General features: G+C 44.1%; 1 protein-coding gene across 2 annotated transcripts in view; it reads left to right on the top strand.

Annotated features, from left to right (window-relative positions):
• FSD2 (fibronectin type III and SPRY domain containing 2) overlaps positions 1 to 14805 on the top strand; it is a 21057-nt gene extending 6252 nt beyond the window's left edge. Inside the window, exons 3-13 of one of the 2 annotated variants that reach the window (XM_050309764.1) lie at positions 14 to 109; positions 1137 to 1370; positions 2625 to 2647; positions 3619 to 3740; positions 4740 to 4895; positions 5884 to 6018; positions 6764 to 6917; positions 7211 to 7344; positions 9193 to 9325; positions 11298 to 11474; positions 13599 to 14805. In XM_050309764.1, coding sequence (XP_050165721.1) covers positions 14 to 109; positions 1137 to 1370; positions 2625 to 2647; positions 3619 to 3740; positions 4740 to 4895; positions 5884 to 6018; positions 6764 to 6917; positions 7211 to 7344; positions 9193 to 9325; positions 11298 to 11474; positions 13599 to 13851 — 1617 coding nt within the window. In that variant the 3' untranslated portion in view covers positions 13852 to 14805. The remainder of the gene's footprint in view (positions 1 to 13; positions 110 to 1136; positions 1371 to 2624; positions 2648 to 3618; positions 3741 to 4739; positions 4896 to 5883; positions 6019 to 6763; positions 6918 to 7210; positions 7345 to 9192; positions 9326 to 11297; positions 11475 to 13598) is intronic. The other variant, XM_050309765.1, reaches the window with a different exon arrangement.

Here is a 14805-nt window from a genome sequence, read left to right as displayed (position 1 = left end):
GTGTGTTTTGTAGGAAGAGATTCATAAAAACATTTGCAAGTTAGAAGAACAGATTGCTCAGATGGAAAATGTTGCCAGTCATTTGGAGGAAATCTTCCTCACTGTAGAGGTAAGGCATTTTTTCTTGGGCTAACTTTATGGTACTGGTGTTAAACAATTTTGACAGTCATACTGACACTCTTAGTGTTCAGTTGTTAATGAAGTGAGTAATTATAGTAACAGAGCACAGAGTTATCTTGGGGTTTGCCTAGATTGAAGTACTCAGGAAAACTAATCCTAATGAATTCTTTATGTGGACTAATAAAACCATATTTAGCATTTGCACAGAAATTTGCATTCTGAAATAAAGTGCCCCTTCCCATCCCAGGTTATCTTAGTTTCAAATGGCCAAAGACCTGTGATCTAACTAGTTCATCCTGAGTGCACCCCTTATGTTCCCTCAGTTCCATTCACACAAGTGTCAGATAGAGGCAAACTCCTGGACCAGCTGCATCAAGCTGATGACTTCAAGGCTGTCAGCTTGGCCCCAGGGGAAGGGGGTCAGCTGGCAGCATCAAACCGAAGCAATGACTCAAGGCACCCATGGTCTTTTCTCTGCTCCATATGGCACAGGAGGACATTGCAGCCTGAGCAGTGGGTGACTGCTGGCAATAAAGCCTTGCCTGCTCCTTAAATCTTCCTTCCTAATGCTTTCTACAGCAGTGAGCAAGGATACTGGCATTAGCTTCTCAGCTCCCCCATGGATCCCACTGGGTTGCCATGGTTTCTCTCATGGAAGGATGTGCTTGTTGGTTGAAATGCTCGTGAGATTATGGCTAGGATATAACCTAGTTGTGCTCCCTGGGCTTAGGTTGCCTTGCATCTTACTTTTTTTTATGACTTCTGTTGCTCTTATGTCTGGAACGAAATCCAACATTCTTTTGTGCCTTAGTCCGGGTGAATGATCAAAATAGACCCCTAAAAATGCAAATTAGTCAAATCGCATCTTCCGAGTACTGGCACTGTGTCCTGGCTTTGTGAATTAAATCACGACATTGCCTCCCTGGTAAGGAGAATTTTAAGCAGATTGGAGTTTTTTCTGGATGACCGAAGGATCAGGCTCGATGCCCAGGTACAAACCAGCAAATGCCTTGCAGGAAAACTTTGGGAGGCAGGAGCAGAACTTTGAGGTGCATTACAATGATGCAGTACAAGTGCTTGCTCAGAAGTACGAAGAACAGCTGGAAGCACTGGGGGAAGAGAAGAGGCAGAAGCTGGAAGCTCTGTATGAGCAGCTGGTCAGTTCTGGGAAACATCTCGACACCTGCAAGGAACTGACAGACAAAACCCATGAACTTTTCCTGGAAAATGACAAAGCTGAATTTATGAAGGTAAAGAGCTTTCACTGTTAAGGCCCCTTCTAAGTGCTTCTTGCTGCTTGCAAGTAGTCCCCAGCCAGGAAGTCCCAAGCAGCTTTACTCTGGAGAGCATCTGGGGTGCTCAGTCCACGCTGCTGTCAGTGCTCCAGGTGCTTGGCATGGGGGCATCAACTTAGTAGGGCAACACAAGTGGAGCAAAATGCAGAAGCAGAAGTTTGTAATTTGGATTGTGAGTCACGCTGGGGTTCAGAGGGAAGATATCTCCCTAAAATGCTTATCTCAGGAAACTCTGGAAGCACTTAGTGTTCATTGCCACTTGCAGGCTCAGCTCTCTTGCTCTATTCTGGGCTCACGGCAGGCAGGCTGACGCAATCACTTTGGAGAGTTTCTTTTTCTTGCTCATTTTGTTGGAAACTTCTGCTGAACAGGAGGCTCCAAACTAAATACATCAGGAGCTGCTGCAAAGTGATGGATGCATCCCTCTCTTGAGGTGGTGTCAAGAAGTTATTCTGCTTTGGCAGGTAGAAAAATAATTGGGAAAAAAGGAGAATTTTCACTGCTGATGAGTGATTGCTCTAACCTGAGCTGTTCTGTGACTCAGGTGGGTGGGAGCATTTCTGTAGCACAGCCACAGTAACTTCTGAACTAGACAACAAACAAACCTCCTAAACACCTCCAGTCTGCTCCAGTGGATCAGTTTGCTGTGGTGCTCCAGCCTGCTGAGTTCTTCGCATGAGCTGACATTTCCCATTCCTTTGCATCCCTGGAATAATTTTATTTTCTCCTTAGCTTGTAAACAGTTCTACATCACCCCTAAGAACCACTATTCACCAAGAAGTGAATACTTGTTGGTCATGAACTCTCAGCTGTTTAGGTTTCTCCAGGGACTGTACATCTGCCTTGTAGTTACGTGCACTGTTCATATTCCCTCTGGTGCAGATCATTTCACTCAGTTCTTTTCCCCAGTTGTTCCTGGGTTTTGTTTGTGAAGAATCTCTTGGCACTTTGGACAACTTAGGAAGGAATCAGCCTAGAACCTAGTTGGTCACTGCCTGATATTGCACTTTATTCTACTGTAAATTGAGCCAAGATCTGTCCCTTTGAATGGACAGTTAGGCAGCAATTCCTTCTCAGATCTGGGTGGTAGCCAATTATGTCACTCCAAAGGCTGCACTTGGGGCAATTTATGTAAGACAGGTCAACAGCATGATGTAGTCTGACTCTGGACTTTTCTATCTTTAACACTCTCTCTCTCTTCTTCTACAGGCAGCAGTAACCATGGTTGACAGGTAGTATCACAATCTGGGATTTTGTGTCACATTTTTTCCTGTTAAATGGACTGGTTATTGGAGACGCTTGCATGTTCTGGACTTTGTTCAAGCACACAAATGTTGTCTAGGCCACTAGAGCTATTGAAATACTTAGTGTTTTTGTTTTAAACTGCATAAGGAAAAGCTGCTCTAAGAAATTTAACAGTCAAAACTAGTTTAGATCCAATTTCAGGAAAACCAAAAGGAGAGTTAGACCCTCTGTTAAATCACTGTTTTCATCTTAGTCATAAGGAACTAATTTCACTGACTGAGCAACAGGATTGCTAAAGATCTCAAAAGAAATGCTCTGGATGCAAATGGGCCTAAAACTGAGCTCCATAAATAGATTATAACAGGCTTATTTATGCATCAATATAGCAGGGTAGAAAGTCAAGCTGTGGGAACTCAAAACAGATACTGAAAGATCTTGGAGCAGTTGAAAGAAGTCTTAAGGCACACTAAACCAATTGCAAAAAAACCACCTCTTCTAACTGACTGTAATTGTTAACGAAAACACAGAGAAAAGATACCCCTTTTTTTGAAATTTATGACACCTAGAGCCACAAGGTCATGAAATAGTGTTGTAAATTCAAAATAATGAAAATTATGGAGGTGATAGGTTGCCTTACACAGAGAGGTTGGGGAAATCTCACGCCCCTGCTCAGAGACAGTGCAGTGTGCAGCATCCAGCTGCCTCCTCATGAGGGGACACACAAAGGAGGTCCCTCAGTCCCATCAGCATCCAGCTCTGTTTGGCATCTTGGGGCACTGATCCAACGTATCTCCAAGCAACGGGCATGGGGTCCTGAGCTTTGTACAACTATGAAAACAAAATTTTAATGAAATACATGTCAATTTGCAGTGTGCTATTCTTTTTCTTTTACAAATAGGTATCTCCAACACTATGGTACTTCCAATTAGAAATGTAATTTTTTTCCCTACAACTACAGGCTGCAAGAATTCTTAAAGCAAGAAGTGAATTTAGAGCTTTCAACACTGCCAGACTTTGAAGAGAGGGTCATAGATTTCTCTGAAGTTGAACAACTCATGAACTCCATTAATGCTATTCCAGGTACTCTTCCTGATTATTATTTCAGACCTATTTACATTTAATTAAGGGTATGTATTGAACAGAAATCCATTACTTCTTTTAAAGGAGAACAGCAAAGGCAGGATTAGCTTCTCCCTAGTTTTTATTCTAGGGGTTTTTTTGCTTGCATCTATATACAGAAACACTGGCAGATATTTTTGGATATTATTTTTTTCATTTGTTTTCAGTATAAAATTACTGGAACTGCTAAGTTTGGCCTTCCCTGCTTTTGCTGGATGATTTCCTAGAAGACTCACAAAGATTACCCCCTTCTATAGAGGGGTCAGGCATTCTCAGTTGGTGATAACGTGTCTTACCTGGTAGTTGCTTGAACGAAATAGAGAGGAACACCAGACTGCTTTAAATTACCTGCACAGCTTCTCTTGATAACCAGATTTCAGTGGCTTGTTCCTCTGCTATTTAGCAAATTTTTTTCCTATTAACCAGAGGAAACAGAGCAAAACACAAAGTTCTAATAACTGAAAAAAAAAAAATTAAAATGGCATCACAAATGGTCAGAAAGAGCAGTTTTCATGCACAAGTACTGTGTTTTCCTTAAAGTAAAATAGAATTTGTTACTTGCCTGCTTGTGCTGCTGACCCCCTGTTGTACAGCTCTTCCCCCTTCCCCTCCAGCAGCTCCGAGCCCCGGGGTGGTCGCAGCAGTGCAGGCTTGGCAGATGCTGCTCACTGGTGAACCCCAGCCCCCAGAGCAGGGGAGGTCAAGTTTACAGAGAAGGGGTGGGCTGAGGCTTATTTATTTTGTTGGTTTCGTTTTGATTTGGAGCAAGACTAGTTCTCACACACCAGTGACCTGATTATTAACTGCAACTGTTTACAGAGTCAGCTCTTGACTTTTCTCCATGTGGGAGGAATATGACCCCATTCAGTGCCAAGGCTTTGTGCAAACACCTTTGTGAGAGGAGAGGGACAACATACCATGCTTATACATTCAAAAACTGACCTGTTTTCCCCTCTGCAGCTCCTTGTGCCCCTGTGATCAATCCCCAGGCTCCAAATGCAGCAACTGGCACCTCACTGAGAGTTTGCTGGGGCCTCTTCTCAGATGACACTGTGGAGAGCTACCAACTGTGCTATAAACCAGTGAGCAACGAGAGGCACAGTGATGAGCAGGCAGGTAAGGAGCCCTGGACCCAAGGGGGCAAAATCAGCCAGTTCCAAAATACTTCTGGACTTAATGTGGCAACCAGTGCACTTCCTGTGCACTCTGTCACCAAAACTGTCATATCTGCCATTTCCTTCTGGCTTTGTCCCTCTTCCCCTGCCAGGTCTGCCATGCTGCTGGCTGCAGCAGGAGCCATCACATGAGCAAAGACAGGATAGGGGAACAGCAGGGATAGCAGGAATGGGAAGGAGACAATGGATGGAGTCAGGTCTCAGGAGTAGCATTTCCTTTCCTGGAGGGTGGGAACTGCATTAGGCACACATGTGCTGCATCCTGTGCAAAGCACAGTATTTTTAGAGACCAAATCATCATATTATCAGCACACCCATTGAAATCCCCTCAGTGATTTTACAGTTTATCTCAGCGCTAATAATAGGCTGTAACTCCCTATGATGCACATGCACTAAAAAAAGAGAACCACATCCTAAAATGTCTCACTCTTGTGATAAAGCTGCCTTTGCTAATAATATTCTTGCAGAGCCTGCAAAAGTGGAAGCCAGTGGAGTACCACTGGTTAGTTCAGAAAGAAAAGCATAACCTATGCAAATTTTCTAAGATGTGGAATGAGAAATGGGTAGTAAAACAGCTTCAGCTTTTGTCCCTCTGCTGAGATGAGCTGAGCAGCATCCCTGCAGTAGGAACCTGTAGATCGTTTTAGGAAAAAAAAAATAGTGACAGGTGGGTGATCTTTCTGTCTGGATTTTGGTTTCTGAGTGATGTAGTTCCTTCAGAAGCTGATGTGTTACCTGATTTATGCCTCTTTAGAGGAAGGCATGGTGAAACTGCCTGACAGCAAATCAAAGGGTGTGGAGAACAAGGAGCTCTCTTGAACTCAGCACACAAAACAACGTGCCTCAAGTCCACTATTTGAGGCAGTTTTGGGGAAGAGTGGGTAACTGTGTAAAAGAGCACTGTAAATGCTTTGTTGTTCTCATTTCAGAGCATACCCTAAAAGTCAAAGAAACATACTGCACCATTACTAATCTGTTGCCGAACACACAGTATGAATTTTGGGTCAGTGCTTTAAATGCCTCTGGTATCAGTCCACCAAGTGAAAGAGCAGTTTATGTAACAGGTAAAGACTTTTATTCATACGACCACAGGACCTTTGTAGTGAAATTCACAGTCATCTCTAATTTTATGCCAGTAATGCTTTTTGGGTACTTTGTTTCTTCTGATGTAAACCTACTGACTGCATGGGACTTCCCTACTTTTATTTGGACAGGCTATCAGGCCAGTTGTCCCTGTTTTAGAGTGGAAGAAAGAGAAGCAGAGAGACAACATAACTTATTTAAATGCAAGGATGTAGACCACCTGCCAATAAGACTCAAGTATCCCAGTTCTGCCAGATGGATGTCAGCTCTCTTATTGGCCTATATGTATTTTGTGGATTCACATTGCTATGCTGTCCTTTGTAACAGCAGTTCAGTCAAATACATTGTGTGAAATCCTGACATCAAATCGAGCAAGACAGAGTAAGACCTTCAAGTACTGGTTCCAGATGTGTTTGACTCTTAGAGCAGAGAAGAGATGCCACCTTTATGACACAGATAAAACTAATGATAAAAGGAAACTGTTGTGTAATTATTCTCTATGTTACTTCTCTGTGTAATGCTCTTGCCATCTTTATAGTCCAAATTAAGTATTTAAATGCTATTGTTAATTGCCCTGCCTGCTGTTTATTGTCCATTGGGAAGCAGGTTCCTTTAACTATATAGTATTAGTAAACAACTTTGTTCTATCTTTTTAAGTCTTCAAAGCATGTTTGTTGCAAACATCTTTAGGCAACAACTTAGAATTGTTCTTTTGCTACCTTTTAGCTCCTTCACCACCTATCATAAAGAGTAAAAAGATCCGAAGCTGTGAAAATGCAGCACTGGTGTGCTGGGAATCTGGAGACATTAACCCTGTCGATTCCTACACAGTTGAATTGTACAAGCTGACAGATGAAGAAAACGATGATATTATTACTGAGTGAGTGACTGGTTTTTTTGGAGTCCCATGACCCTTTGGTGAATTTACCTTTATAAACATTCCTCTTAGTAAAATTACTATACAGGAATGGGCACTGGTATGGGAATGGAGCAGAAGTACCTGCACAGTCTGTCACAGACTCTCTCTTGCCCCTGCAACTGTACAAGTAGAGTGTTGATGGGTTACAAAAGAAGCTGATCCATATAATTTCTTCTTTGTTGTTCAGAAAAATAATCTCAAAGGCCTACCTTTGTTTTCTACCCTATCATTTTCCATAAATTTGTTTTCTGTAGATCTATTGTTGGGATTCCTAACTGTGAAGTCCTAATTCACCTCCAACCAACACAAAAGTATCACATCTGTGTTAGAGCCCAAAACCTGGGTGGCTCCAGTGAAAGAAGTGAACCTGTCCTGATACACACCACAGGTAATGTACAGCTCAGAACAATTCCAGCAGCCTATTCCTGCATCTATTATCTTAACAGAAAGATTCCTGCTGGTGTCAATGGCCTCTGGATCAGGTTCTAATCTCTTACATCTAATTAGACACACCTGGTAACCTTTGAGGAATGAAAAAACCACCTTTTTTTAACAATAAGTGCATTGCTTCAGCTCTGTAATTTAAAAATTATTTCTGTCCAGTACATTTGATACTTGAAAGTTACTAATTTCTAAACATTTTAAAAGACAGTATCAACCCAATGCCCCCAGATATTGCCAGCTTGCCAAGTACTGACACACCAATGAGGAAAGTGGTAGTGTGATTTTACTTCAGAGATTTCCTTGTAATGATGCTACTGTTGGAAAGTATGGCTGAGACAGCACTTTCCAGAGTCATTTGGATATGCAAAATCTTTCTCTGCATTCATTAGAATGTCTCCAGCTTGGCTGGGAAGCTCCAAGGGCTGGTTCTTTTTATTTATCAGGAAAAAAGCAGTCCAGCTTTCAGCTGGAAGCTTTGCTTTTGGCACCCGACATTGCATTATCATCTGCTCCCAGTACCACATTCGGCAAGGATTAACCTACCCCAAAGGGAAGTTGGAAGCCCTTTCCCCTCCCAAACATCTAATTAAAGCTCATTTTGATGACTTAGAGGCACACACCTGTTTTCACCTTCATCACTGCTGAAATGACACTGCAATTTCACTGGTTTGTCTCAAACCTCTCACATCACTCACAAGATGTATTCACACCTTGCCCTTACCTGCTGTGAGAGATATGCAAATTGTATTTATTCAGGTAGATGACCACACAGCCATTAACTGAAAGGTTATGTTTCAGTAAAAACCCTGTCTGCTACACATCAGTGACACCACAGAAAAGAAATGCTCACCCGCAAATCCCTAGAGAGGAAGGCTGTCATTGTGTTGCCATCATTTGTGTGTATTCCAACTGCTTAAACCAAACTCAGTATTTGAAATTGCCCATTCTGTTTGCACAGCATGTGTTTGTTTTCAGCAGCACATGCCTGTAATTGCCCTGTCATTGTTTGTATTGTATTTGCATTGAAGTAACTTGCAGTTTGATTATAATGATTTCATTTGGGATTAGCATGGAGAGACTTATCTTCTCTGAGTCTACATTATGCAAACAGCTGATGCAAATTGATCTGTCAACTGCAAGAACCCACCTCCAACACTGTGAATGACCTTTGGCCCTTTCTGGGGTGGATACACAAGCACCAACTACAAACAGCAGCTGTGACACACGTGGCTGCTCATCCAAGCGCAGTGTCAGGTTGGCTTTGGGAAGTCTCCGCAGGGGGAAAGGCAGAAACACTTTTATCCATGGGCTGGACTTACCTCCCTGAGGGCGGATCTGACAAGGGATTCCTTCTCTTCAAAGTTTGCCCCACATTTATGTGGAAGAGTGAAGCCTTTAAGCCCCCTTTCTCCTTTCAGTGATTAAAACCAGATCACTTCAGCTCTGAGGAAAATCACTTGAAACCAGACAGTCCATTGCAGGGAGGACCCCTCATCTTTGAATAGCCACTTCCTGTGCAATGCCTGCAGATTTGAGACCTGGTAGGGTACAAAACCAGGTTAAGTTCCCTGCTTTTCACAAGACTGAAACTAAACATTGTTAAGAAGTAAAACACCAATTCTTAGAAAAACTTCAAATAGACAATCGTGTCCTCTCAGTGTCAGCCAGAGATTCCTTCCAGAGCACTGGTAAATCTTTTTGTGGATCCAAAAAACATTTCACCACAACCTTGCTGCAAATCCTAATGCTATAAGAAGTTTCTGGAGTTATCCTTGGGCATTTTCTCTTGCAGGCACCTGCTTCTACCTTAATGAGGACACAGCCCATCCTTTACTGGCAATCCTAGATGATGGATTTACAATTTCGTGCGATGAACTGGAAAACCCAGAGTGTGATCTGCCTGTCTATGATAACAGCTTTACAAGGTATACTGAAGCACTTCAGTTTGGGTTTTTTAACAGATGCCAGGAAATGTATAATGGGGCTTTCAGCAGCTCTCATTAATTTTGTGAGTTGAAATCTCTCTCTCTAGCTGCTCTTTGGAACTTAAGCACCACTTGAAAGTTAATGCAAATTCTTAAAGAGGATTACGGATGCAACAGCCACAATTGCATACAAACCCGCTTACATGTTTGGCACATCGAGCTAAATTTTTTAAGTGGCCCCCAAAAACTGCTAAGGAAAGGAGAAGGATGTGAAAACTTAACTCTTGCTGAAAGACATAACTGATACTATTTGGACTGACAGATTTTACTTTCAAAAAAGAATTAGGCCCTTCACCATTGAAGTGAGAGACTAACCTTGCCAAAATTCATGCTTCCAGTCAAAACCACAGAAACAGCACATAACTAGGACAGGAATCTGCAGACACAGGATAATAGAGGTCCACAACTTAGTTTCTCCATGGAAATTCGATGTTACTAGAGGGCTCACCAGAAAAGAGTAGGGAGAACGATGATTCTCTTCATTAAAGTCATCATGATAAGCTTAAATGGGATTTCATCCCACTTCCACAGAGTGCTTTTATGTTTCACAGAAACAGCCAGAGCTGGCACTCATCTCATTCTAAGGTTGAGGTTTTGGTACCACTGTGAACTTTCAGAAGTCTCTTTCATGCCAAGATACAGCTCTCATTACTATGGTCATTTTTGTTCACAGATTTTTACCCATCCATTTTGCATCATTCCTTTTCCTTCTCAAGCTGTAGCAGCACAATCTCTATGAGTCCTGATTTCAGCAGCCTTTAAGCTATTCCCAAGACATCTATGTGCACTTGCAGTGAACTGTGCACTTGCTTTAAGCAACTGCTGCTGCAGTGGCAGAGCAATGCGTTCTTGCTGTGTGTGCCCTTCCCTACACACCAGGCCCTCTAAATGCTGAATGCAGCTCTTTTTCAGCATTACCTAGAGGCAGAAGAGCTCAGTGTCTGCCAACAACATCCTTTGCCTTTGTAATGTACAACTTTAGACCCTACAACAGTAACATACCAGTTGTGTGTGCTCCAAACCTGCTGTCCCCTGTGACAATGACAGCTAACACACCATGTACTTTTCCAGAGAAAATGGCTGAGGTGCAGTCTTATAGGATTCATAGTCCTCTTAAGTCAAGTTAGGGTTTTTCAGAAGCATTTACCATGGGTTATTTTACCTGTGCTTTTGCAGACTTGCATCCTCCAAGCACCCATTTCCTTTGACTCCAAGACTGTACCAGTAAAATCAATCTGAAGGGTCTCTCTCTGTGGTACATTGTCTTTTTCTTTCCTACACATCTTTTAAAAGAGTTATCTTCTACATGGTTCCTATCATACATGCTAGGAGCCACAGTCCACTGTTAAAAACTCTTCATGGCCCAGGTACCCAGCACATTTCAAGTTCTCCTACCTCATTCAATTGTTCCTGATCTCTCCAAATACAGTGTAGGCAGGTCTCCTCCTCCCCAGCTGCCCCAGGAATTTCATGCTGTTACAGTGCTCAGTTCCTAAACAGTGAGTGACATTTAAAGCCCCGGGCTGTTTGGGAAGAAAATACAAGATATGTAGACTTTTTCCCCTGCTGTACTGGGGTTCACCAGAACACTCTCTTTTCTAGCAAGTAATAGCTTTCCCAGAAAACCCAGTCAGTACAGGATGCTGTTCTCCATATTCCTGAAAGTGCCCAGGGCACTTTTTACCCATGGATAAAAATAAGACAAGTGTGACAAAGAAACTTGCAGGTTGTGTGTCAGTTCCTCAGCATGGGGAATTTGTTGCAGTCAAAAACCCACACTGCACTGCTAAGGAGACAGCAAAAGTGGCTCTTGTTTATTGATCTGTAATGTCCAGGTATATACATACCTAAACACTATAAAGAACATTAGAGAGGCCCTGCCAAAGCACATATTCCTGTCTGTCTCCCACAGGTGTATTGCAATCCTGGGCAGTCTGATCCCATTTCCAGGAAAGCATTACTGGGAGGTGGAAGTTGAGGAAGACACAGAGTACAGAACTGGCGTGGCTTTTGAGAACACTCCGAGACATGGTCACCTGGGGGCAAACAACTCATCCTGGTGCATAAGGCATATCATCACACCATCAAGGTAAGGCTGTGGAGGCTGCAAGTCTCCTACAGGAACACCTCCTATGTGTACACCTGCATGCAGAGAAGCAGAGATTTCATATCAGCCCAGACCAAACACTTAACCAGGGGACTCTTGACATTTGACCAGTGGCACTGTGAACTGGTCTTGGAAGGATTCTGGAACATTTGGGCAAATCCTGCTGCTTAATGACATTCTCACATTGAAACAGGCAGTCTCAGGAACAAATCTGAATAAAATCTGAGTTACAGAATTTAGCAGTAAAGGTTACCAAAACCCCAGTGGGAAGACAGAGGTAACCTACGTAACCCAGAAACTACGTATTTGGCTAAACCCAGTTGTTTTTGATCTCTATTTTATCTATGTAAGTAGGTCATACATGCCTGCAGAAATGCCAGCTCCCCTCATGCCTCAGCTGCACTGCTGGACACTATTACATTAGCATCATGACTCTCATGAGTGATCTGGGCACCCTGTGTAGCATCCAGGAGCAAGAAAACAGTCCCATCCCCTGGCATGCCCGAGCATTGCCTGCTGCCTGCCTGGATGGCTCAGTGCTCAGCCAGCCAGCCAGGATGCTGCTGGGTCCCCCTGAACAGGGAGATGGGACAGCACCCTGTGCTCAGCAAATGGCAAGGATGGAATAGCAGGAGCCCAAATCTGCCTGTCCTCTGCCTGCTGGTACAGAGAGGTTTTAGATGCACTCAGTTGGCTGGAGCACTCGCTCCTCCCCAGCACCTGCTGCTCTGGGCTGCCCAGCAGGGCAGCAGTTGCACAGCCAGAATCCTCAGCAGTGCCAGCATCTGCCTTCCACACAGCAGGAAATGCTGCTTTTAATGAGGAAAGTCAAACCCACCACAGCTAATGATACACTGCAGGCAGGCTAATTGGATTTCCTTGCTACTTTGAGCGAAGAGGTAGTTGAGATTTGTTGTCATTCTTCTGGAGCAGTAAGCATGGACTCCAGAGAGAAAAGGAAGCTGGGCCATTGCTCAGTTTGTACCCACTTCTGCAGGGAAATTGTCTCAGGTTTGCAAGGTGGGTGGAAGAGGTGGTTAGTGAACGAGGGAGCCCTTAGAAAATGCCAGATAACTCATTCAGCTGAATAAATCTTCTAATTTCTGCTCAGAAAGGCACGTCTCATACATATCATATTTTTGTTTGCAGCATGCCACACTAGAGCTATTTGAGTAATTGTTAGGGGACCTCAGCAACACTCAGTGACTACATGGGGAGGGCTACCCTCATGACAAAGCTGTTTATGTGCAGAGCACCTTCCTGGCCTCCAATAATCCACAGTACAGAAATCACAATCACTCTGTAGTAAATGAGCATAAAGACTGAAATTTCCCCCTTGAACACTGGATGAGCAGGGATGGCCTGTAGGAAAAGCAGCCAGAAACATAATTTAGAGAGTGGGGATTGACAAACGATGTCCAACAGCCTGGAGGATGGTTGGCCATGCTGTGTGTCAGGCAGCCTCTGCCCCAGGGATTACAGTCCCTTGCTGCTGCTGTGAAGCCGGGCGTGAGCAGTTCTGTAACACCGGCAGGAAAGAGGGCTCAGCACCATAGGCCCTCAGGGAGCAAGTGGGCAGCATGGAAGCACCTGGAAGGACAGGACTGAGTCACCTCACCACTCCCTCCATGGCAGGGCCCACAGCTTCCCAGGGGCAGGGCTTAGATGATAAGGGTCTTTCTGGGGCAAACCCAACTGGCCTAAAAGAGTGCAGCTCCTTCATGGAGAGAGAGACAAATTCAAGCTAAACCTAAGGGCAAGAGTGCACCCTCTGATTTATGGGACACCCACGCTGTTCTCTGAGGCATGGAAAAAGCCCAGAAAGTTCCATCTTGTGCTCTGACCTTGTCTATTCACAGCCAGACTGGGATCTGAAACAAGCTTAAGACAGGCAGGTCCAAGAGCTGTGGGATCCGTCTGTGTGGAAGCACAGGGACACCACTCCTTGGTGCTGCTCAGCAGCGTGGATGGGACTGGGCAGTAACCACAGGGCATGCAGGAGGGACAGGTCTTGGAAGTGGGAACATACCCTGGAACACACCTGTGTGTCCTTCCCTTTGAGAGCAGCCAGGGTGCCCTCAGGTCTTTTGTGTTTCCTGCCTACAGGCACAAGTACGAGTTCCTGCACAGCGGGATGACACCAGACATCAGAATTACTATTCCCCCTAGAAGGATTGGCATCCTGCTGGACTACGAGAAGTGCAGACTGTCATTTTTCAATGCAGATATTGCCCAGCACCTTTACACATTCAACTCACGCTTCCAGCATTATGTCCACCCCTGTTTTGCTTTGGAAACACCTGGTATCTTACGGATACATACTGGAATTACAATACCTTCATGGACTGCCCTCCCATAAACTGTGTTCTGCAGCTACCACACCTACAAGTAATCTGCCCTAAGCAATGCCCTCTTTCAGCATCAACTGCTCTATCACACTTCCTATAAACCAGCTGTTTCCCAAGAAAAAGAGCAAAGCAACCCTGACCCAGATCAGCTGCCAGGCCTGAACCCTTACGAGTTACATCCTCTTAGGAAGGATCTTAGCAGAAAGCCACTATGGTCACAAGATCCATCAGCATCCCAGAACTCTTCACTTGGAAATAAATACCATCCTTCTCCAAGGTGACACTTGTCACTATGCAGCAGTGGCAGCTGGATCCCTTGGGTGATCACTTGGGTGACCCCAATACCCATCTGATGTCCAGGGAACTCCCCAGTTCCAGAGCAATCATTAATTCTACTCCTGAGGCTGCTGAAGAGCCAAACATTCAAAGAAAACAAAAATAGCAAGAGGCATGAACAGTGTACAGCTGCTGAAAACACTCCAACCATGAAGCTGATCTCACAATCAAGTTTTCTTGTTGCTACATGAAGTCTGTGACATGAGATAATCAAATACGCCTCCCCTGTGTATGAACTGTTAGCACCTACATGCCCAGTGAGGCTTTCTGAAACACCCAAGCATGCACTACAGTCTCAAATATAAGACACTTTTACAGAATGCCCATGTTCCTCATTCAGTCATCCAGGGAAAAAACAGGCTCTTTGCAGTGCTCCATTACCCTTAAAGAGAAACCAAAAGCATCATTTTTAGCTGTTTCTTTTTAGCTACGCTCACCTCCACTTGGGTGTATCCTCCCCCTATGCTCACAGATCTGTTCCTCTTCCCCCTCAGCACTGAAGAATTCTCACCCCAATACTATGCCCTTGAAATTTTGGGTATCCACGGGGTTGGAAAGACTCTGGCCCAGCACTCAGGTGAGATGTCCTTGTTTAGGCTTCATTTCCAGACACCAGACAATCAAGACAG

The sequence above is a fragment of the Myiozetetes cayanensis genome, unplaced genomic scaffold, assembly GCF_022539395.1.
Source record: "Myiozetetes cayanensis isolate MyiCay16 unplaced genomic scaffold, myiCay2020 scf14, whole genome shotgun sequence".
Classification (NCBI taxonomy): Eukaryota; Metazoa; Chordata; class Aves; order Passeriformes; family Tyrannidae; genus Myiozetetes; species Myiozetetes cayanensis.
This window is presented reverse-complemented; position numbering and strand designations above follow the sequence as displayed.